Source organism: Typopeltis vanoorti, chromosome 6, assembly GCF_054136105.1.
Source record: "Typopeltis vanoorti isolate ZY-2024b chromosome 6, IOZ_Tvanoo_1.0, whole genome shotgun sequence".
Lineage (NCBI taxonomy): Eukaryota > Metazoa > Arthropoda > Arachnida > Uropygi > Thelyphonidae > Typopeltis > Typopeltis vanoorti.
The window spans coordinates 128,568,108-128,594,744 of NC_143554.1; the positions used below are offsets into that span (position 1 = coordinate 128,568,108).

The window sequence follows — 26,637 nt, forward strand, 5'->3', positions numbered from 1 at the left end:
ATATTTTAATTTAAGTAATTTTAATTTCAGCCCAGTAGTTTTTAACACATGAACACGCGAAAGTACACGTAGAAGGATTCCAATTTAAACTTGCGCACTACATGTTTTTTGAATTGAATTCCTATTGTTCGTTAATTGTACTGATGATGTCTTATGATACATAAGACGAAATATTTACTTAATAAGAACGTTATTTACTGTGGCATACGTGTTATTCTATAGTTATGGATACCCCACAAGTTTCACTATATTTACATTATATATATATATTATATATAAAGTTATTATTAATTATCATTGTCAGTATTTTTGAGTAAAATGGGATAATAGTTTGATGGCTTTTATTTTATCCCCTACTTTTTTGGAATGGGATGAATAAAAGTTTGCTTCCATGTTGTAGGATAGAGGAAGATGAATATGAAATCGTACAGACGGTTCAGAATATATGTTAATTCTGAAGCCCAAGTATTATCAGACTCAGATAGTATGTTGTATTCAAGCTCGAAATTCTTCGGATGTATTTCTGGCAAAAGATTAGAACAGGCATACTGTTCTACTTTTATCCTTTTTTGTTTTATACTTTTGCTGGTATAAGTGGGAAGTGATTTATTTGTTCATCTGTGCAGGGGTTAGCTTTATCTTTGGTGACATTGCGATGGTACCATATGGATGTAAGTTATGTGGAAGCGTGAAAGGGCAGAAGTTGCCTGCAATGTTATTGACTAGAGAGTAGAAGGAAAGTATTTTTCAATAGGCTCTTTCAAGTTTTGTTAGTCATTGTAGGCTGAGGATAAAACTAGAGTTTTTGTCTCAAAGCCATTGCGGTATGCTTGAGTTGCTTGGACTGCCTTAAAACTATTTAAATAACTAAGAACAATATTGAAGAACTAAGGCTTGGAACGGAGAATGATGGATGGATTATTAAATCTAACGCACCTTAATTGAAACAGGAGAACAGAAATGACTGATAGGAATGAAACATATAAATCACTCAGGTCATCTTATTTGGTATCGTTATTGTACATAAGGAAACGAAACTGTAAGAAAGGCGTTCCATGGAAAAGGAACTTGAACTACCAAGAGGATTGCTGACATCCACATTATACTGTAATTGGAAGGTCTAATTAATAAAAGGGCAATAATATTAGAAGGCTAGTCAGAATAATCTGGTGGACAATATACTTTAGTTTCTTACGTATAGCAATACCTCAAGATTTCTTGTGGCTTGATCACCAGAACTGGAAAAGTGAAGCCAGTTAAAGTCGTGAACAGTGAAGGCCACAAAAATGACGATTCCATTGTTTGAGTAGAAAATCAAAACTTCAGAGATATATTTGAAGAAGCTGGAGTGATTATCAGATTTTGGAAAATGATAAAGACAGTAAATGAATGCAGTAGGATAACAGAAGTTTGTTGGAAGAGATCAAACACAGGGAATTCTAATTTAACATTCTAGAATTGACATGCTCTGACAGAATATCAGTCTTAGAATTCTCTCTGTCTTCAGATTCATGAATGCACAAGTACACGAAATAGCTGAAATGGACATAAGTTGTTCTCTCTTGGCCATTTGAGATTCAGTTGCAATTAATAGATTTATTAATTAATTGATTAGTCAGGCCACAGCAGAAATGTTTTCAATGTTCGTGAAACATTTCCCTCAGAATGATTCTTATAACTTAGATAACAGATCGAAGTCTAGAGGACTCATGCCAGGACTGTGCTGTGATGAGAAAAACACCTGACATTCATACTTTTCCATGAGATCAGTTTTGATGTATAAATGTTGATCATTGCATAATGTTCAACCCGAATCTTTCCTTCTGTTTTGAAGTCTTATTTTGCTGAACAAGAATACCAGGAACAGTAAACGAATGCATGACAATTTTACTCAGTGCAGCTTACTAATGTGAAGGTGGAAACCATTACATCATACCACTGCACACGCATTTGCGGTGTGTGCAGAACTTTTAAAAATGATCCTCGTGATAAAAGAGCAAAAGGTATGTGAATATTGAATTGTAAAAAAGGCAGGAGCAAATTAAAAAGTTGTTTTACTTATTGTCTCAGGTTGGCGATATATATCTGGTTGATTAGACTTATCGCATTTCCAGTTGAAGTGCTCCTGTGGATAACGGAGGCAAAAATGACGTCAGCAAAACATTTCCAGTGAAACTGGCATCCCTTGTATCAACAGGGGCTAATGCCTTGTGTACGGATTCACAACTCTGCCAAAATAATGATCACATGTTATTGAAAAAGATTATGTTCGCATTCGCAATTGACAATGCTTGCTCAGTAGTTTTGACTCTCCAGTGCATTGACTACAGGACCTCTTACACTTAATACCGTGAACATTGCTAGTCAAAAGCATTGATCATGAGAGAGAGAGATATGATAATATCGACACCACTCAATAGAAAAACTTATTTTTCACAAACGGAAGCACAATTCTCAGACTATGGTCGTATGTGGACGTTGAAATATATGCATACCACTACTGGGTTTTTCGCTTGATACCTATAAATCAATTTTAAAAAAGAAAATGGAGGCGTTTCAGTCAGTTTATATATTTCTCTTGGTAGCAGAGTGAAGGTATTATCCAACATTTATTTTGTCCTGCGATAGATGGGGATTCACATGTTATCTTATGTGAATTTCATCTGTCAAAGGCCAACTACAGTATCTGCAGCGTGAAGACGAGGGCTAGGTCACATGATCCGAAAATCCTTTTATATATATATATATATATATGTATATGTAGAAAGTATTTTTACCTTGGGTATATAAATATGTTAAAGATACCAAGCAATTTTAAACCTGGTTTTACTCCATTTCCCAAGTAAGCAAACAGACTAAAAGTCAAGTTTGCGCCTGCAATTGATGCAAGTCTAACTGATCCCACAGGTAGTGCAGGACCAGGGCAACTCGTGGCAAAGGTGGAACAAGCTCCGATCACTAATCTTAATATTTACCCTTAATGCCAAAACACATCTCCAAGAAGGGGATGTATGATGTTTTGTATTAAAGGCAAGGGACCACTACCCAGACCGGTTTCGACCTTTATTGAGGTCTCGTCAGTGGGAGCTAGGCTTAGAAATACCAAGATTTAGTAATACAGAGCTTGTAAGTATTTCGCCAAAACAAGTTACCATAAGGTGTTTTAACCTTATTAAATAAAAATCTCTGGAGGAGATATAAATGTAGAAAGTATTTTTACCTTGGGTATATAAATATGTTAAAGATACCAAGCAATTTTAAACCTGGTTTTACTCCATTTCCCAAGTAAGCAAACAGACTAAAAGTCAAGTTTGCGCCTGCAATTGATGCAAGTCTAACTGATCCCACAGGTAGTGCAGGACCAGGGCAACTCGTGGCAAAGGTGGAACAAGCTCCGATCACTAATCTTAATATTTACCCTTAATGCCAAAACACATCTCCAAGAAGGGGATGTATGATGTTTTGTATTAAAGGCAAGGGACCACTACCCAGACCGGTTTCGACCTTTATTGAGGTCTCGTCAGTGGGAGCTAGGTTCTGTGGGATCAGTTAGACTTGCATCAATTGCAGGCGCAAACTTGACTTTTAGTCTGTTTGCTTACTTGGGAAATGGAGTAAAACCAGGTTTAAAATTGCTTGGTATCTTTAACATATTTATATACCCAAGGTAAAAATACTTTCTACATTTATATCTCCTACAGAGATTTTTATTTAATAAGGTTAAAACACCTTATGGTAACTTGTTTTGGCGAAATACTTACAAGCTCTGTATTACTAAATCTTGGTATTTCTAAGCCTAGCTCCCACTGACGAGACCTCAATAAAGGTCGAAACCGGTCTGGGTAGTGGTCCCTTGCCTTTAATACAAAACATCATACATCCCCTTCTTGGAGATGTGTTTTGGCATTAAGGGTAAATATTAAGATTAGTGATCGGAGCTTGTTCCACCTTTGCCACGAGTTGCCCTGGTCCTGCACTACCTGTGGGATCAGTTAGACTTGCATCAATTGCAGGCGCAAACTTGACTTTTAGTCTGTTTGCTTACTTGGGAAATGGAGTAAAACCAGGTATGTTTCATAGAATAGTGACTTCTCTCGATAACTCCCGGAACTTCACGGAGGTGTCGTGTGATAATAAGAATAATGTTCTTTATGATGAAACTGAATTTGTAAATTATATTTCTTAAAAAGGGGAAAAACTAACTAGAAAAAAAATTTTTTTTTCTTTTCACGTAGTCATTTTACCCATCCGAGAAGCCATTTTGAATGCCGAATGAATCGTTTATATATATATTCGGCATTCAAAATGGCTTTTCGGATGGGCATTATATCTTCATTGGTTACATGTAGAACAAACATAACATGTAGAACAAACTTGTAGAACATGTTACATGTAGAACAAACATAACAACCACAATTAACCTACTGCATTTGCATATTTTTTTTTACTGTCGCCGTCAGACATCCATTAGTACTGCTTATTCTGGTTTTTCCACTTATTCATATCCACTAAATTTGTCTTTTCTTTTTGCTGATCTTAGGAAAATATTTTTATATCCTTGAGGATTTTTGAACTAGAGGACGAACAGTTCTCTTTAAATCTTCAAATAAATAAAAAAGTTGCTTAGCCTGTTAACAAAAGACAAGGAACTATTTATATTTTAATTGTGACGTCACCACCACCACTGGGAAGTTTTCTATAGAACCTGTTTGACCATTCAGCTTGCACAAATGAACATGCTTACTCTTTTTAGCTTCTTATCAAACCATCGCCAACCGAAGGCCATTTGACAATCATATAATTATCGATTTATACTTTGAACGGTGAAATATTTTACCTTCTTTTGACTAGTTTTAGATGGCGCTGTGCGGCAATTAATATTATCAGAACCACTAATTGCTTTTGCCTCGACATGGTGTGCAGATACTTAATTTAGTACAGTAATAGAATAGACACTGAGACGGTTGTAATTATTAATACCTCTTTATGTTGGTCAAATGAATAGGTTATTAAAAGTGGCTTGAGAAAAATGACGCGTTTTGATCGATTACGCAAGAGATGGTTATGCTCAGATTTCGAAGTGGATATAGGGTTTCTTGAAGAAATAATCAAAGGTGGAAATTTTACGAAAGTATCCTGGTTGTGTTTTTATATTCTATTTTTTTTATGTTAAAATAGGGAAAGGAATATGTTTACAAAAAAAGGAAGTTAGGGAAGTAAAATTATATAATTTCTACATGCGTATGTATACTGATCTTATTACACCCGACTCTCCTCTTCACTGAAGCCTTAAAGGAATGAGTTCGGTTGTTAAAAGTTAGATTATCTCGATTATTTTGTAACTTTTAAAGTTAAAAAAAAAGTAATCGAGAAGTTCAGAATGCTAACTTTTGCAGATCTTGGTATCTACTAAAACATAAATTCACATCTTTTACCCAAGAACCCATACGTTTACCTTTAGTGCTATTAGCCTTTGATGAAGAGCTGCACTGACGTGACAATTGTTTGTAACGGTTGATTCTCATGCATGAAACTTATTTTTTCGGTGAACTCCCGATCAGTTTGTAAATCATGCTTAACAGATTATTTTCATGGCCAAATGGAAGATTTTTGGTGGCTTCCATTTGGCTATGAAAATAATTAAATAAATGATTGTACATATGTACTGTCCTTTCTTTTCCATGTTGGTGAAAACCGTCGTTTTGAAACTTCAAAATATTTCAAAAGTAATCGAGAGTTTGCGCGTGAAAGTAAAGTTTGCGCGCACAAAAATGCAAACCGTTTGCATTAGTTTCCATGGTATTACATTATCCAAAAGATACTAACTCATGCCATGCGCCTCAAGAGAAAAAAAAAGTTTCAAGCATGAGCCGATGTGAGATTCTGGATTTTTTTGTTTTTTTTTTTTCATATTTTTGTTGAGAAGCGAGAGTTTGAAACAGCTTTTCAGGCCAGTGAAATCGGTAATCAAGAGCACCAATAAAAGATGAATATGTGGCTCTTACAAAGTCGATTTTCTGAGTAGTTCAGTGTCATGGCAAAATTTGAACTACTCACTTTTAAACACTTTTGAAACGTTAAGGCTCAAACATATATATTTTTAGCCCTTCTTGTTGACGAAAAATGATGAACTAATATTTATATTTCTTTTAATAATTTTGATCTATCGTAATCAAGCCTCTTAAACAATTTTTTTCATTATGCATGAATTTAAATCAGTATTTCCTCCCATTCATTTCTGGAGAGATGACGTTATGTTAATAACATAACATTTTTTCATTTGTCCATTACACAGCATAATGAAACAGATGTGTCATTCAGTTCATCAGTTGTATAAATGCATTATAATTAGGTATTCCCATAATTGGAAAAGTATTAAGCTTCTCTTAAATTACAATAAACAAGAAAAGTAAAGTTTGCGCGTGAAGTACGACAGCTTTACGCGCAAACCTTGTGCGTAAAGCTGTCGTACTCTACAACTCTACAACTATAAGTGGCATCTTACTCGTAAGAAAAATAGGTGCATGATTTAAGGTATCGCGTATAGTTGTCGAGAGTTTTTCATTTTGTTTTCGCTTGGTTATCAAGTAAATTATATAGACAAAAATTATGTTATTGTTTTAATCACTTAGCAAAAACTTCAGTTTTTAGTCAGCGTGTTTGTTACACTGTCCACAAAATTCTTCCAGGGTAGATGTGTATACTAATTCTTCCAGGCAGTATCTCTTTACCTTGCCCTCTTTCTCACACTCTACTTGCTGCTGTTACTAACGGATGAATAGGTCTTCACTTTTTGTTTAGTGAGGATATAATCATCATCGCGAATTGACGATTGTACACTTCTTCCAAGTCACTGTTCCGGAACACAGAGTTACTTGGTAGACCAGATTCTCACGTTCTCTGTTTTACATAAATTCGAAGTAACAACAACAAAAGCTGCCTATGTTATACTCAAAAAACCATAAAAGTTGTATTGTTACTAAACGAAGGCTTTTTTTTTTTTTTTTTTTTACCAAATGTAGCGAATCAAATAATTAGCATAAGAAAAATATCAACAGTGGTAGTAATTTGTAAAACTTTTTAATACTCATTACTGTTGTTATAACAACATAGTTTAAAAATATTTATATATTTAAGTTTTATAGTTCTTAGCAGCTGCATAATTATGTATGATAATGGTTATTTTTAATTAAATAATTATTACCTACACAATGTTGCATTTGCGATAATTGCATATCATAGTGATTTTCAACCTTTTTCATAACACGGCACACCTAGACTAATTATTAAAATTCTGCGGCACACTAAAAATATATTCTTTTAATTTTTTTGATGATCTGGCAAAAATAGGCATAATTTTGATTGATTTACACACACAAGAAGATTGAAGACCAGATACTAATAAATAAATGCTCAAATTACGACATTATTTCTTTCAATTAATTTGTTTTCATAAATCTCGCGGCACACCGGTTGAAAATCGCTGGCATATCACAATAATGCTCTGAAACGTTTAGGAAATTTACAACAAATTACAGCAAAGTATCTGTGCTTTGCTAATACTGTGTTGTGACTGGCGTATCGTTGCTTTTGTTTTATGCATATAAGGAGGTTTTTTAATATTAAAAAAAATAAAAATTAGTTTGTTTTTTAAATATTCGCTTATAACACATTTTTTTAAAAAAAATGTTATAAGGGAAGAACCGTTATCAGGGTTTTTCAGTCAGAGATGAGTTAGCCAGTGTAATACGGCGGTGAAGGTTTATTCCTCCCAGACTCCGTGAACACACACATTTACAGACAGAATATTATTGGGCAACGAAGGCAACTGGAAACTACCTTGTTCTATAACAATTCCCTAGTAAAGTAGAATTGCTTCCCCAGCATCCAGTAGGGGTTGAGGATCAACACACAAGGAGCGTAGAAAGATGTATTGTACCAACAGAACTATTCGTAAATATGTCTGCTACAACAGTTAAGCAAGCTAGTCTCTTATTGGATAATACGTATAATGATGGCTTATGAAAAAAATAATCTTTTCGGATCTGCATCTGTGGAAAGATCAGCTTATACGCTTTACGATTAAAAAATCCGACTAAGCTTACAGAGCCGATAAGAAAGAAGCTTCTTTGCTATCTGTCTGAACCCCCCCCACACACACACACACGTGTGTGTGTGTATGTGTGTATATATTTATGTGAGTGTGTGTGTGTGTTTTCTTTTACTAATTAAGAAAATATCTCCCTCTACATTCAGAAGAACTCATAGTCGTTCTCGAAAATATTAAGATAATTTATTGTCTACTCTTCAAACAAGCCCTCGGAATCTTTTAGTTATTTATTTCGTTTTTTAAATACTTTTTACTTTTTAAAAAATTTCTTATCTTCCTATATTTAACAGACCGGCATTTCTAACTGAATTGACTCTTTCTATTATTTTGTCATCCACCACATTTTTGGCAGTTATTTTCCTTCAAATACTTTCCTAGATACCCTGCTTTTCTCCATTCTTTTCATATAATCAAAACAGTTCGTTCTTGACCCTGTTATTCTGTTTGCACTCTCAACACTTATCCATTTCTTATACTGTACTGCATTGTTTACTTTTATCTTTATTATTTCTGGATTTTATTTTTTGTTCCTTTGTAATAATCTGCATTAGAAAATACATGCGTTACAATTGGAATGAAATAACATTACACACACACACACGCATATGCTTTCGCACTTAAAAGGAACGAAGTAATCTTATCCAAATGGATTATTTATGGTCCCCTATATGCAGAAATATACCCACCTTAGATGGGTTCAGCTACGAATATGTAAATTTCATGTTATATAAAGATGGTATTTTATATACCTGTGAAAATAGACAAAAACAAGGAAAGCAGCACTGCACCCTGAATGAGAAACCTAAAGAACAATAAAACATATTTGGAAAGATGGCAAATTAAATGTGTAAATAAATAATATAATACGAATAAAATACGAGGGAAACCAGTTGAGTAACGTTATGTGGAATAAGAGAGAAATGAGCTACTTAAAATCATTAAAGTAGCTGTATACAAGACAGTGTTCAAGCCAATTTTAATTTATGGATCTGAGGTTTGAAATAAAACGGTTGATCAAAGATTGGAAAGATTAAGGAAAATTAAGAGCGTGAACAGATACGTGGTATCGATGACATAATTGTATTAAAAAGGAAGATATTAGAAATGAACTTGGCATTTGTTAGTATTCAAGAATTTATGAACAGAGCTAATCTCAGGTAGTATGGTCGCTTAAATAGAATGGGAGAGGAAAGATTAGCAAAGCATTTTAAAAGACCAAAATATAAGTTCTGACAAGTCGAAGGGCCTCTAGGAAAACCAAAAAAGATGAACTAATGCAGTTAAGATCTTCCCGGATTAAGAACTGACAAAATCGAACACATATGAAACGATAGAGCTGTTGGAAACGAATTAGAATTATATTTGAGGCATTTCAGGAACAATGTAAGGTAGCTGATGGCTTTGAAATGTATATGACACTTGGAAAAGTTTACTGTTGAAAGTTACAGGCATGCAACTTTCAACAGTAAACGAAAATCATGATATTTGTCCAAGAATATTGAGTTACTTACCATGAAATGTTACGGGAAAAGTAATTCTTCTCCCCACATGTACTTTCACCGAGTCTTTCAAAAACTTTTACAGAGTTTCCCCCTATGTTTCTGTTCTTAGTACTTCGCATTATGGAAGTTTTGTCACTGATATTCACTCATGTAATATTTGATTGTAGTTACATTAATTAGCTGAAACATATGCAATAAAGCAGATGAAAGCGGTGTGCAAAAGTAGCTTATTAATACATTTAGAACAAAGGTCCCAAAAGGACTGCGAAGCTCTTTTGGTTACTATTGTGTTTTGGTTGAATTCACAAAACAATAAAATCTATTATATATGAAATCATTCAACGGTGATACTGTTTCTACTTTTTTTGTACCATGTTCTATACAGCTTGATAATCAGTTATCTATCCATCTGTTCGTTGCACATCAACAGATGCCGTACAGTTTATTCCACGATGGATATGAGTATCATAAATCAAGGTAAGATAATATTAATTTCTAATTATTTTAATATGCTATATTTACTGTAAATTCATCATAAATGTTATTCTTCCTCCCATATTTAAAATCAGGGTATGAATAATATTCAAATCTTCCCTTCGAATGCATTTGCTAATGGCAATTTTCGTTTTAAGGCATGTCTCTATCGCCGAGCATCTGAGTAACAGAGACATACCCTAAAACGAAAATTGCCATTAGCAAATGCATTCGAAGAGAAGATTTGAATATTATTCATACCCTGATTTTAAATATGGGAGGAAGAATAACATTTCTGATGAATTTACAGTAAATATAGCATATTAAAATAATTAGAAATGAATATTATCTTACCTTTATTTATGATACTTGTATCCATCCTGGAATAAACTGTCTTCTGGTTAAGGATTACCGGCGTTTCATGTAGCTCTGTTATTTCACTTTCGCCTGAAAAACCCTAGAAAGATTGTTCGCGTCATCATGGGATTTGAATCCATTGTTTTCCAGCCGAAGGGGGGAAAACGGGGAAGAGGACATCCTCGTGACTGAGATGCGGAGGCTCACCTTATTCAGTATACGCTATTACTACATCGAAATTATCTCATTGAGTAAACTTTATATATATATATATATATATATATATATATATATATATATATATATATTTCTCCCGTTCTTTTGATGTAAAGTAATGAAGTTGATTTCCCAAATTTAATTAACATAATAATCAATGTACGCGATAGCGTAATTCATTGTTTATTAAAGATTTCTTGTTGATGGGGATGGTGGAATGGCAGACTGATAGTATTGGAGTGACTCTCCGAAGTAAAGAATGCGAGGAAAGAAGGGTTATAGTTGACGATTATGAAGTTCAGAGTCATAAGATGTTTGTTGAAGAGCATATGTTATTTTTTTGTTTGATTGGATTTACGGCCATAGTGAACGAATTGCATGCATTCTCCAGCCAAGTTTTCAGAAGGAAAAAATCCTGATCCTGCAACCTTAATATGAGACCGGTTAACTCACTTTCAATTATAAACCCTTCATCGTTCAAAAAATCGTCAATCGTTTTCTAGACAGGATTCGACTCAGGTCTTTTCATTTAAGGATAAATGTTGCATTGTTTTCGCGACTACTCTCTACAGAAGCCATGTCCTGGGAAAGAGAGAGTGAAAATGGGGAGAAGAGATAGGTGTGGGAAACCTTGTAGATGGAGAAGAGTTCAATTACTACGGAATGGAAGTTTATCCGATAATAACCTACCGGGTTCTTTCGCAGTTACGTATCTTGAGACTGGAGAAATAATCCTCGTTTCTGGTCGTATCACATCTCCTTGTCTTTAGTCTTAAGCATTTGGATGCGATATTATATGGGTTTGTCTGTTTAAAAAAATAAATCTTTGTGAGAGTTACTGTTATTTTTGATCAGTTTGAAGAGCGTTTGAATTTCATCTCCGAAATGTTTCAGATGGAAGAAGAAATGGAAGCAAGCACCAGAGGTTTATGGAGTTTGGTTAAGATTCAGTCTAAAATTGCTTAAATTACTATTATTTAAATTAACGGTTAAATATATCACTGACGGAAATTTTCATAAGTGACAAGGATGGATAAGCGAGTAATGTTCTGATGCGAACATTATTACTCTAAGCATCCGTAAGTTGAAAAATGTCAAAATCCCTGATTTTCAGCAAAGCGCAGGTTGCAATAAAAATAATGTTGGTCGCATTTAGAAAAACGCAGTTCCAGTACACGATGGAGAATTGCATAACATAATTATGAACTTTCTAACATTTATTTACGTGTATATATAAAAATTTATTCGTATATATAAAAATGAGAGGATTTCCCTGCAAAATTAAAAACAAAGACTACCCATCGCATTGTATACGTTTAGTCATTAAATACAATTTTGAACCGTTTCTTACTGAAATATTTCGAAAAACGGCAAAACATAATGCTATATTGTGAATGAGGCAGTTATTAAAGTTGTTATGATTCTCTGCAAAAGAAAGTAGAAACTCGTATGTTGTTCTTCAGTTATTCTTGAAAAAACCCTATGAGTTTTCATTTTTTTTCTAGCACTTTAAAAAAAGAAATATTTCTCACAATCTGTATCGAATATATAAAATACATCTACTTTCATAAGTTCAAAGTTTTAGGACAACTGGGCACCCGAATTTCTTGCCTAATCAAGTTAAAATCCAGCGTCTTCAAATATCTGAGAGAGAGAGAGAAACTTTTTTTTTTACATAATACAGCTTTGCATAAAAATAGCAGATCGAATGTGTGTATCTTAAGAATTCAGTATAAGTTTAGAAATCTATTAATATGCTGCTATCGCATATTATGCTATCGCCTAACAAAAGAAACATGAAACAGTAGATTCTTCTTGAAATTTAGAAGTTAGAAAAGAAGATGAGCACTGAATAGTAATTGTCGTTATAGCTTCATACTAAAAGATATATATATATATATATATATATATATATATTTTTTTTTTTTTTTTTTTTTTTCCCATCATACTCCATTACATACGAGATCTTTTTCCTTTCCTCTCCTTTTTTATAAAATAAGTTCGGTGACTTTTGTCTATAAATAACGTTTAAGTGGCACAAATTTGCAACCGCTAAACATACGAAAGTTATAATGGTCAGTAAGTTTTTCTTTAACCAACTGAAACGAATTTAATGACTTCGTATCACATAATGAAGTGAAATAGAGTGATAAGTTTCGTTGTCTTCCGGAATAGGTAATACTTGTAGAAACAAATTATGAAGAGTGGAACAGTGTTCCTTTCTTTTGTATGTTCAAAACTTTGGTAATTATTTTGAAAAAAAGGTTCAATCATGTGTAGCCGCTGTTAGAAGTTTGTATCATTGTGAGTACTGCAGTTGGCAAGCGGAAGTAGGCCAACCGGCGTCACTAAGAACAAGTAAGGTGAGCTGACCTAATTCTACCATATATTTCACCGTTGAAGAGATGATAGCACATCCTTGATTTTAAAACTGGTCCCAGTTTCATCGTATTGGTGACCGCTTGTTATCAAAAAGCACTTAAGTATAAGCGGATAAGCATTGTGTGCTTGTTATGTAGTGGCGTTTGATACCCATTTATTTGTATTGCGTATCTAAAGAGCTTGGTACACATTGCGCTGTACTTTAGAAGAGGTGATTCAGTTGATAATAAACGACTTTTTTGTTATTACAATATGCATGTACATGTGTGCATTTGGTTTCCTTAACGTTATTGTTAATCGCCCAATACTCGGCGAAGTATGTATGTGTGTGTGTCTATCTGTGCGCGCATTTGACTTCGCTGTGTACATGTATTTGTTGAGACGCTGCCAGTGTACGCGGCGAGGTCTCCTCTCTTTTCTCTGTGTTTGTGACCTGTGCGGAAAGTAGACCTGGACATGTAATGTGATCTATGGAAATTGATATGTATTAATGCTATGCTACCATTCTGGATAAAAGTAGGTGGTTTCATTTTGCTTTGTGGGATTATTGAGAATATTGTTGTTTTCTCATCTCATATTCATATTATCAGTATAAAATAAATATATTAGAGCTTATTCTTTGTTATATATGATTTGCAACATGATTAATCAAATGTTGTATCATAAATTGAGCAGCAAACGATTCATAGCGGTTACCTTGTTGTCATGGTCGCTTTAACACAGAAAAATCGCATACAATATTTTGAGCACTCCAGTCCGACATAATTCACAAACCTACTCTTTTTTTTTTTTTTTTGTCATATGCATTAAACACGTTATTGCATTATTTATAAACATTATTTTGAGTATATCTTGTTTTCATTAAAAGAAAAATTTTAGTTTCTAGTTGCGTAGCATCTTGTTTTTAATAAAATGCGGTTGTGATCGGTCTTTAGGATAAATATTCTCAAGTATACCAATAACCTCATTTATTATTACTGTTATTACTTATTTACTTAACAATCAGTATACTAGCGACATCTTTGCGTATTCTGCATGCTATACAGATAGCTTTAAATAAGGGGAAACATGTTCTTAGAAATAACTTCTTGATCAAATTAGAGGTTACGTTCAGAGAGAGAGAATTCGTAATATATATGGATAGAGACCAGAAAAATTTTGATTTCATTATTAAAAAAAAAACACGAAAACATTAGTAATATACTATAATCAAATATGTTAAAACGTGGCGCGATTAGGGAAAAGTAGGGGAGAAAATAGAAAAAGTCTTCATATGATTTCAGTGGGAGTAATGTCATTCCACATTCAAGGTCTTAAATCATCTTACTGCCTCAATAATATTTATGATTTAGGGAACTGGATAGTTCAATGTTTTATGTTCACTGAGGATAATTCTTTCATTTTATTTGATTATCAACACATCTTTACTTTCCAGATTTTAAAGATAGCTCGAATATTCTGAAAACATTTCAGAAGCGAAATATCCCACTCATAAAAGTTTACAGACGTCATATAATACACTATGACAAATAAGGATTTGATAAACCGGGGATTCTGATTATCTCCTTCAACAAGCAAAAACAGTAATAATATAGTAATAATCAAATACGTTAAAATCGAGAGTAAGAGAACGATAGCCAGGAAACAAATGTTATTATATGCCTTATAATATGTCCAATCCGAATACATTTTTAAACAATCAGGCTATCTTCAAAGAGCTTTACATGCATCCATACATCACACTGAAATTCTAGCCTAATTACGAATTTATAATTTGCTCTTAAAATTGTTTTGTGTGCGTTTTTCCACTTTTATGTTTATTTCTAGCATAAGCTGCGATAAGATACAAGTGGATAATAATCACCTCGAACATAGCAGCAACCGACGCCCTATCCTTGAAGATTTAAGTAGTTAAGAACAAAACAACGCCTTGAATGTAATCGTGCTATGACATATTCAGTATGGCTATCAACAGTAGACCTCAAAAGCGCATTCACCATTGAAAGAAACTCGAATCACAACAGGTTTAATTAGAGGTAATACTCTAAATTTAATGTTGTTGGCTAGGTTCATTTTAAATGAAATTATCGTCACATAGATAATTTGAAGCAGTATGTTGCTGTTACATTTAATAAGAAACATTTTGTATGTCTTTTTTTTTTCATCACACACACACACACACACACGCACACGCACACACACACACACACACACACACACACACACACACACACACACACACACACACACACACACACACACACACACACACACACACACACACACACACACAAAGAGTTACGGTATACTTTTCAATGAACATAATTTGACATTGTATACTTCCAAGCTAATGTAATTTCTGTAATACACGATGTCGAATTATTAATGTGTTTATATTTCATTTCCCGATACATGCACAGAATTGATTAACGAGATTTATTTATGAATCAAAACTTCATTTTTGTGAATATGAACTCATGGGATCGTTATATGATATACTAATTTTTGACATCTCAGAGATTCGCATCTACTCATGCTCCTCTGAAATCTGAACATTGTCCGGGTTTATATGTGTTTTGTTTCTGTGACCTCGTGATCTTCATTTCAGAAATTGCCAGCGGGGATTGTCGAATATATTTATCTAGGTTAGTAGCGTAGTTTAACAACTGACAAAGAACTTGACACAAAGCTAAAGTCTAAATGGGGATACATTAATTGACGACTTAGGGTTCTCATATTTATCTAAGTTGTAAAGAAAAAAGTTACAAGTTATTTTAACTCGAGAGACGTAATAAACATTAGCAAAGTTAGTCTAGAGTCACACATACTGGAAGTGGGAGAAGATCGTCAAGTTTTGTCCCTGGACTACTCACTAATTTAATTACTACAAAATGTCAAGGACAGAAAGAGCATATCATCGATAGCTACAGATCAGCAGTAACTCAACTATAGGGGTCATGAAACTTAAGACCTGCTCCCCAGGTCTTAAATAACATGCAGTTATCTCATTTGTATTAAAATACACTCTTGAAGTGAATATTAGGATAACTTTGTATTTCAGAGAAACCTAAATTGTCCACAGTAGTGTGCCGGTCCCCTGATTACACTTTTCATTCTTCTAGATACTCTCCATCTGTTTGTGATGAATCGGGTATTTGAGCTATTCTTCCTTCAGCCTTACCATCATTCCATGTACTGTTGAATGCACTAAGCTGGCCCATACCAGACATTCTAGTTAGTCCCAGTATTCTCTTGGTTGAGACGGGGACTGTATAGAAAAGTCAAAGTTATCTCAGCAGTTCCCCCCAAGCATCTGAAATATGACGTGCTGCACTGTTGTGTTGAAATAAACCTCTTCCGTAAGTGTTGCATATCTGTTGGAATTCATCCGTCTAGGCACTACAACAACAACAACAACAACAAAAAAAAAACTTCGACTCCACATTAGGAAAAAGAGCTTCAGTCGTTATATCTTTGCCACCAAACTGTTATAGCTGTGAATGGTGTACTGAGTCATACAACATTCCCAATACGCATGCACACGTACTTCATCGGAATGATGTACTAGACCTTCTCAGTCATCAACCTCATTGGAAAAGGGTATTTGTTGGTTTGGTCTCGCCATATGGTCTTAGAACTATCTACGGAAAAAGTCATAATTTTCTTTACACCAATGTCTGTACTGCTGATTGCCATAATTCATACTTGATTTACATGCAACTACCCTTCAGTAAAAATCTAAATTTTTGCAGCTCGTTAACAGTGGTTTTCTAACCTGTACTCCCTTATAATTTGAACTGAGTTGATCATTTCTTCATTCAGCTCCGAGATTTCTGTACTGCACTTCCTATGCATTTCCTGTTGAGGTGGTATCCTCACATTTCTGTCAGTCGATAATATTTGCCTGCTACTTTTTGACGTTAAGTCTTTTACCAGTGTTAAATTGACAGACCACTGATATGGCATCCTGTGATAAACATTCCATTCAAATTCGTCGAATGGCAGTTCATCGAAGCAACAGTTCACCGATAATTTTCTGTGCATTCCTTTTTCATAATTTACTGCAACTTATTTTCTGTCGAAATATTATTTTATCGTTTTTGTTATAATTATCTAACATGATCTCAGACGCACCCAGCCAAAGCAGATTATCATTTAGGCTTTTAATAATGATTTTGTTCTATTTTAGATTATTATTCTGTAATGCAGTGGCTTACCCAGAGGAGGCCTCCCCCCCCCCACCCCAAAGAAAAAGGAAGAAACACTAGAAAATTTTCTAAAAATCTTTTCCTAATTAAAATTCATTTTTTAAAAAAAAAATATATGTTGTGTCGTGTCTTCTATTTCTATACTACTTATGAATTAGCGATCATCGCTTCCTGGCGATTAGCCTAGTCGCTGTGCGCTTCGCAACCATATGACTGGGGAAGGAATTTGAGGATCTTCCTCAGCCATAGCCAAGGTAGCCGGCCTTGGGTGCGAGCAGTAGGGTTTTTTCCGCCAGTTTATCTGGCGGAAAAAACCCTACTGCTCCTATGCTGGCGTTTTTCATCTCGCAAGCAGGCAAACCAACCCCGTAAACACACATACACACACACGGATCTACAGCCATAAATACTTACCCCCCCCCCTCCCCATGAAGGGACCCAACTCGCCCTAATAGGGACGGGGGAGAAAAAGGGAGGAAACTCCATACGAATAAATAAATAAATAAAGCGATCATCGCAGATGCTCAGTCATAGGTCGTATGTGATTCGTAGTGTGTATTCTCAAATCGTCTACTCCCTTCTTCAACCTGTGGTCCACGAAATTTCCTGGTGGTCCGCCAAAAATTTCTTTGGATTTAATAAATAAAATACTATCTACATTGGTTTATATTTCTGTCTTAGCCGTCAGCTCGGTCCGCGAAATATTTTTCCTATTTTCTCCACTCCGCAGGTGTAAAAAGGTTGAAAAACGCTGGTCTACTCAACTCTCCCCCCCCCCCCCAAGATCGATTCATTGTGATGGCCATATTTTCATAGCCATCAATCACAATGGATCAAAATTAGTGTTTGAACTACTCGATAGAAAATATTTTTTTTTTTTTTTTTTTTTTACAGATTACCCTAGATTTTTTTTTTCTTACGAGTTATTAATGGTTATTAATCATAAAGCCTGAAATTTAGTAATTTTTGATTTGATTTTACAAACTACATTATTTTTTCTTATCATGTAACGTAGATAATTGTAATACTTTTTTCCTCCCTTCTTACAATTGGTTTTTAGATCCTAGTCTTATAGTAGTTCAGAAGGGTTTCAGCTTTAGCTGAAAAAATACAGTAGTTGAAATCTACATATTTTGGTGCTTATTTGCACTGAAACGTGCCCTCAAATTTGAATTACAGTACTTGACTCCTATGCTGATAGATTAAGGATTCTGTTGTCCCGATGCTTGAAATTAGTACCAACTCTAGTGAATTTGAGTGTTTACGAATTACTATGAAAAATTAAAAACAAAAGTGTAAAACCCTTTCAGTTATAAAATTACAAAGCAAAAAGTGTTCATTTATAAAAACATTGTAATTGAACACATGTGTTCTAATGTATAATGAATCATACCCATTCGTTAATTATACAATAATATCTTGCAAAGGCGGTTTCACTATAATGCGGTTTGTGATTAGTGTAAAATGTATATAGTACATTTATTGTAATTTCGTCAGATAGGCAATTTCTGTATATTGATCACATTTTACATTAATAGTAATTTTTTTTAAAATTTGAACTTATTGTGAATGTTTAAGAATTACTGTGAAAAAAAACACCGTAAAACAATATAATTGAACACTTATTTGTTCTATTATATATTAAATATCCATTCATCATACAGTAATACGTTTGTAATCGGTGTCAAATGGGTTACAGTACATTTATTATAATTTCGTCAGATGAGCAATTATATTGATTACACTTTATATAAATATTTATTCATTTCATTGGAGTAGCAGTGTATTACAAAATTAAGGCGGAATGTGCTTCCGAACAAAATTTCTTGAAATTTTTGTAATACTCGGAATATCTAGCCACATTACAGTATTGCAATATCTAGTCACAGTACAGTATTGCAACAGCAAAGACGTGTCCATTTTACTAACTTTTTATATGCAACTTATTAACGTAAATGTTTGGAACGCATTACACTACAACTCGATATATTAAAACTCCACTCACTGCGGTTTTAGTTAGTGAGATTAATGCGTTCCGAATATATTAAATACTATTTGAGGTATTGCTGTATATGCATGTATCGTAACAAATTACTGTGTGAAAAAAAAAAATAAAAAACTCCCATAACAATGTAATTGAACACACGTTCTATTATATATTAAGTACCATTCATTAATGATACACTAATACCTCGTATAACGCGGTTTCAAACGGCGCGTTACAAACTACATATCTTTACGTCTATACTTTTTTGGTTTGTTAAATGCTTGATTAATTTCTGGATAATTCAGTGAAGTTGTGTTCAGCTTCCCGATCAAGGCCGTTTAAGTGGGAGAATTTTCGATGAAAGAAGCTTAATGACAAAAAAAAAAAAAAAGGAATTAGTTAACAAGCGAAGCTTGCAGAAACCGTTGTAGTATAAATAATAGAAACACGTAGAAACAATAGAAGGTGGCACGAGTCTTCAGCTTTCCAACATTGCTTGGAAATGATTAGCTGAAAAGTTTAATCTGGCGTGTGAAGAGTGATAGGCTAAACCTGATCTTTCTTCTCTATTATGACGTCTCCGAAATATTCTTTCTTTCATATCTCAAAACTTAAGTTTGACATATGTAAGAAAAGCTGCAGGAGCAAGAAATTCTCTAGATCTCAGGATGTTTGTAGAAGGGAGTTATTGTTTTTTGGGAGAGCAGAGGAGGCTATTTATGGTAAGAAAAAGTTTGTATGCCACTCTGGTGTCATAAGATTTGAGGAGATTAGCGATTTTTCATGAGAACCTGCCGATGTAATAAGGGATTGAAATTGAGTCTCTATTGTACAACTAGGATTTGGTTTCAGAGGGAGGATTGGAGAATAGTATATTTTTGCAGTCATCTAGAATATCCGTTAAGAGTGAGTTGGTGAAGTTGCAGTTCTTCAGTTATCTTTTCATCATTTTTTAGGCTAAAGATAGCATGTTTTTTTACAACATGAATGATTCCTTTCCATTTATTTTTCGGTAAATTTTCCATGATTTGCAAATTTTTATGAATTGTAGTTGGATAATAGCCTTCTGGTGAATTGTTTTATACCAACTGCTCTTTGGATCAATTGCTTTTTCGGTTAATTGTTTGATGACTCGTGTTTTCGGTAAATTGCCTTTTGGTGAATTATCGTTGGATGATTAACTTCATGTTCCATTGACAGCATGCAAACATAAGTTGCGTCTCTCTCTCTCTCTCTCTCTCTCTCTCTCTCTCTGTGTGTGTGTGTGTGTGTGTGTGTGTGTGTGTGTGTGTGTGTGTGTGTGTGTGTGTGTGTGTGTGTGTGTGTGTGTGTGTGTGTGTGTGTGCGTGCGTTTACATTATCGCAGAATAGACCCCATGTGATTATATATACATATCAGTAATTTAATTCTAAAACTGAGAATGCTTCAGTACGTATTTTAAACTTAGTGTATTTTGGTTTATAAGCTTTTCGTAAATATATTTCTTCTCACTACGGAAGGACAAGGGCATCGTTTGATGGGAAGGATCTGGGGTCGTCCCCATCTAGGAAACAAGAACCCTTATATAAATGCTTATCAACTGCGGTGAGCGAGATTGTGTAAATGGCCGAGTTTCTTCCTGTCTCCTGCAAAAGACAGAAACGAAAATAGTAGTAATGAAATACATCGAAGCAACAGAGGTTATTATGCCAGTATATTATGTTTGATGTTCCTCTATCCGGTTTATTGATTTTGAGAGATAAAGAATCTGGGTTTCCTCGAGAATACACGTAGCCCTCGACCTCAGCTGCGTCTTTAAGTCTGACACATCCTAGAAAAATTTTTAAAACTTTACAAAATGGAATTCTTGAATTCATAAGAGTGGGATGGATTCGAATTCCAGGATAAATTCTTTTTTTTCCTGTGGCTTTTGGTAAATAATGAGACTAACTTATTGCCCATTAAATATAAAAAAAAAATTGAATTCGGAATTTATTCTGTGGACACTCGATCTAACTTTATTGAGTATGCCGTTTATTGATTTTGTTTTCTAAATTTTCCGCACACAGTAATTCTTCATACGGAAGTTTGCCTAAAAATTCTATTATATCATCATTATATCATTTTACTTATATTATCAAAAGATGCAAATAAAATAAACAAAGGTCTACAAGTAAAAATTCTCGTATCAGTTTTAAGTACTGTACTTCGAGAATCATAGTAATGCTTATCTTAAAGATGTTTTTAACTTTTTATTGCTTGCATAACAGTATATGTTCGATATACTTGTATATATTGTAAGATAAGTAAACGTTCATGGTGGTTCCTTGTTTTCTTAAAAGTTATTTAAGAAGTTCGGGCAGTTTTACGTTTTAAATCTTTTCCTGGGAAACTTCAGAACTACAAATGCTAATCTCCCAAAATGCTAAATTTTTGTTTATGTAGCTTGCACTTCATAATTTAGAAAGACATTTCTTTACAGACAGAGAAATTTAAAGATAACAAATTTCACTCGCGTGGCTTAAATAGATTTAGGAGATAGAAAATTGCAATTTTCTTAAATGCTCAGTTGTGCGGTACACTTTTTTAACTTAATGTTGCAATGTTGACCATTCTTTATATTGAAAATGTGGTAGACCATCCGCTTTATATTATCCATGCGCATAACATGCGTTATGTGAATATGTAAATGACTAATGAAAGGTTATTTAACAACTGTTTTGAAAAGTTGTTTGTGCCACACATAGACAAAGAAGATTATCGATGGCCACTGAGCATGCAAAGTAATTTGGACCGTGTTTGTTCCATGGAACGCACAACCAGTACCAGTTAACGCCTAACAACTGAGCACTGAGATAATTCTTCGAATGGAAATTACCCTTATTTGGTCAAGTGTATCCTAGTGTTGCGGCCTCGGTTTGCATTTAGTTTTTTTCTGTCTCCAGGAAATAATGTTTTTCGCTTGTGGAGGTTGGAGGTCAGTGGTCGATAGTACGTTTCGACATCATCGAACCGAACCAAACATTGTGTGTGTGTGTGTGTGTGTGTGTGTGTGTGTGTGTGTGTGTGTGTGTGTGTGTGTGTGTGTGTGTGTGTGTGTGTGTGTGTGAGAGAGAGAGAGAGAGAGAGAGAGAGCAGAGAATCATAGCAAGGATATCTTTGTTCTCATGAAACAGACGGAAACCCCCCCCCCTTCAAACTTTATTGTTCTTGTAAGGACTGGGTTTAGATGCGATAAAATTAGCCGAAGCCAGGAACGTTGTTAGCGTATAAATAAAATAAAAAATAAATAAACATTTTTTGTATGGTTCAGATACAGTTTATTTTAACATTTAAAATTTGAAAAAAAAAAGTCTTTACGGTAAGAAATCAAATGTCAACACAATATAATTTTTAATAATTAAAATATAATAATAACAAACCACAAAAAACAATGCAAACGGCTTGCAAAAACTTTGGCTCAATATATGTATTAGCGATGGACGAACAATTTTTTGTTCACAAGAGTGTGTGAGTGTGTGTGTTATAATTATTGCTATTAAACTAATTTAAATATTTATGAAAACAAATAAAATGCTAGAAGAGAATACAGTAAACCCTCGATTTAACGTTCTTCGGAATTGAAGGACAAAATTTCGGTCCGTATGTCATATGTGAAAATTAACACGCTGTTAATTTTAAAATGCTTTTAATCAAGATTTGCTTATAATTAATTTAACAGGGTTTTTTTTGTTATTAATTTCCTGTAATTTTTAACAAAATTTGGCGAATAGTCCATCATATGTTGGAAAAACACTGTAGTAATTTAGCCGACATAAATGAGTCCATTTTGTACATTTTTCGTAGGAAAAAAAATAAATGAAAATTGTGCCACATTTTCTGGGAGGTGCAGATTTCAATCCTGCATTTATAATGATTTTTCAGAATATGGGAGATCGTTCTTGACAACTCCATTTCATAAGATTGCAAGTGTACAAAAAAAAAAAAAAAAAAAAAAAAAAAATCCAGGAAAGCGAAGTTATTAAGTTGGTACTCAACTGGGTTTGTCTGGTAGAACTGTAGTAGCGTAAAAAATAGTTCAGAATGTCAATACAACATTCAGCGCTCATTTTCTTCTAGGACACGAATTCTAGTCAAAAACGCCATTCCGACAGTCTACTTTCCAATCATGGCGAATTCTACTAAATCCAAGGTGAGATGGTTTAGTAGAAGGAGTAGAAATTTTGTGAGAGGACACAACAGTCCTCTCGCAACCCCCCTTTGATTGGAAAGACCTACGTTCGAATCCCGTACAAGGATGCAAAGAACCATTATAAGGGTTTTTCAACTTAAGTTAGCTGGGTTCATACAGAGGCAGAAGGATTTTTCATCCCGCAAACCAGATTTGGATGTGTGCGCCAGTGTGGTCGAAGAAAAACAAAACAGCACTTCTTACATGGCTTAAGAAAAAAAAAAAAAAAAAACCTTCAGCTTCATACATAGAATACACTGAGGCCTACACCGTTTTTAAACTATTATTATGGGAGTTAAGCCTAACTTTGAAAGGGATAAATGCAGAAAACTCGCTGCCATTGGCAGCTCTTGTAATTCCTTGCAAAAGCTTTTGATTGAATCTTCTGGCTCTTTCCGTTCTCTCTCTCTCTCTCTCTCTCTCTCTTACACACACATAATGTGTGTGTGTGTGTGTGTGTGTGTGTGTGTGTGTGTGTGTGTGTGTGTGTGTGTGTGTGTGTGTGTGTGTGTGTGTGTGTGTGTGTGCATTGCATGCTTCCTGTAACCTTCCAGCAGAAAGACATCAAAAGAGAAAAATCTTGAACAACTTGGATACCAAAAAAGGCTTCTGGTCTTGATAGTATCCGACAAATTATGCTCCTGAGCTAACACCAGTTCTTTATCATCTATATACAGCTTTACATCTATGTTGTCGACTGATTGTCCTTATCTTTCTAAAGTAATGGAGTAATTAACATTCAACTTCTTCGACACATGGAGAACTGTCAATCAGTGACCATCAGTATGGATTTTGGCAGTCAAGATCCACAGTAGATCTCTTCACCTATGGACCCGTATCATAGGACGGTTTGAAGTAACCTATATTGTTCCACTTTACATTTCCAAAGTATTTGATGGGTTTTGGCATCGAGGATTTTTTTAATCAATTTGCCCTTTTATAGTCTGCCTTTTTCCCTTTGTAATTGGATTGCCAATTTTCTCTCTGGTCGTTCATTGCGTTTAATGACAAAGGATGCTCTTTAGATATTCCGATTAATGCAGGTGTTCATCAGTGTCGTGTTGTTTCATCCGCCCTCTTCCTGATATAGATAAACTATTTCTCACACACCTCAGATCCTGTTCACAGTTTTGCTGATGGTGGCACTCTCTACTCATCATCCTGCTCATACAACAAATTCTGCATTGCCTAAGAATCTCAAGCTTCAACATCATCTGCAATAAGTGTCCTAAACACTTCTTTCTACACCATTCTTCACTGGGACGATAATAACCTAATCACCTTGAATGCTTCCAAAACAGTTTCTTTGTTGTCACAAAGATTACCTTAGTTCTTCTCCCTTTAGGCTTAACAGCAAAGACCAGATCTCTCCTTTCGGGCTGACTGTTACTCTAGTCTTTCCTGATATAATCATCACATCACTTCTATAGCATCCTCATCTTTAAAAAAAAATAATAAAAAACTCTTCAACTATTTACTCTGGATAAATCATAAACTCGCACAACCTTGGAATACTTGTCACATTTGGGGTGGTAAAACTTCTATAATAATGCTTGATGCGGTTCAGAAGAGAGAAGTTTGATTGACGACTTCTCTCTCTCCCTCACGGACTCTCTCCATGCACTGTCTCAGGCTGTCACTTTCCGCATTGTGTCTCTGCTATAAGTATTTTCCATAGGCGCTGTTCAGCAGAACCGGCATCATCGTGACCCTCTACCTAAACCTAGAGTAGCACGATAAACAGCTGTCCAACATTCTTTTGCAGTTGGAACTGCTGATTCAGTGAATCTCCTATTCATCTTTCATTCCATCTACCCCAATTCTGTGGAACAATTTTCCTATAAATGATTCTCCAAAGGCTAAAACTTCCAACTCTTCCAAAAGAATATCAACAATCTACTTTGTGACACCAGCCCACATACGGCATTTTTATGTATAGGCCTTTCTTGTATAGGACTGATGTATTAAAAGCGTAGCATAAGTTTACTGTCATAGCTTTACTTTTGCTTCGGCCATTATTCCTAACAACAACAGCCCCTTGACAAAAACTGAGACAGTGGTGTTGAGTGCGTAATAATCTGACCCAAACATCTGATGACCGAATTTCTGGGAGAGAATTCATGCAACAGGAGTAAAAATAATTCTTTTTATCTTTTTGACTGTTTCTTAGGTTTCTTTACTTTATCACATTTTTGACCCTTGAATGACATTGGCCGATGTTATTGTAGCGCATTGATAAGACCTTGTCGATGACTTATATGATCCAATTTTCACTACTTAACTAAGGATGCATCGCTTGCCTTTGGTTTGAGTTGTACGCAGTGCTCAAGAAAAATGTCATGAACTTCGTGATATCACGGTTCCTTTTAATAGATAGAACATTTTATCGTATGAAATCTGGGATAGCAAGTGGATTCAACCATTCCTAGTTACGACGGAGTTACTAGATATGGTTTTCCATTCTTGACAGGATTTCTTCATATAAGGCTTAAAATAAAAGAATAGTTACAAGAGAAGCAAGAAATCAAACCCACGCCTCTCCTTTCTCGTTTGTTTCGATAGAATACTGCGACGTTACACTTTAGTGATCACCGAAATTCATTGAATACATTACCTTCTGTTCTGGTCCTGCATTCTACTTACAGTTGTATGGCTTTTCAGAGATAGGGAATGGTTTATTCTGATTAAATCGTTCGGGTTAAGGAAAACACGTTTGTGGGAAGATGCGGAAAGAAAAAAAATGAAGCATTCATGCCCTGGTGGAGAAAAACTTTTCCTTCAGTCTGGTATCACAGTCGAGCTGTGATGCTAGACTGAAGGAAACCTGACTTTTTTTCTTTTCTTTTCTTTTTTTTTTTTTGCCATAGAAAGTAAAGTTCTGTGGAATTATGATCTGTCTTTTTTTTATTATTATTATTAAGGTCGATGAACTTCACTGGTCAGTGAAATCTCTGCTTCTTTTCATCTATTGCAAATAGCCTGCAGCAGCTTGAGAGATTAATAACAATCAGTTATTGTTGGCTTCCCTTTGTGTATGTCTTTTTTTGCCATGTTGAGGGGATGGGTGAAGAATTTGGCAAAAGTACTGGTTACGTTTATGTCTGCAGTAATTCAGCAGCGTAATACTCTGCATACTGTCACGAAAGGGAAAGCTGTACTTCATGATTATCATATATGCAGTTACAAGCTT

At 34.6% G+C, this 26,637-nt stretch overlaps 1 protein-coding gene across 5 annotated transcripts in view; it reads left to right on the forward strand.

Moving 5' to 3' along the window:
- trc (Serine/threonine-protein kinase tricornered) overlaps positions 1-26,637 on the forward strand; it is a 274,402-nt gene that overhangs the window by 73,528 nt on the left and 174,237 nt on the right. Inside the window, exon 1 of one of the 5 annotated variants that reach the window (XM_090394417.1) lies at positions 13,438-13,557. The exons of 3 other annotated variants lie outside the window; for them this stretch is intronic. In XM_090394417.1, the coding sequence (XP_090250543.1) occupies positions 13,537-13,557 (21 nt within the window). In that variant the 5' untranslated portion in view covers positions 13,438-13,536. Of the gene's footprint in view, positions 1-13,437; positions 13,558-14,975; positions 15,078-26,637 lie in introns of those variants that run through there. One more of the 5 variants, XM_090394423.1, reaches the window with a different exon arrangement.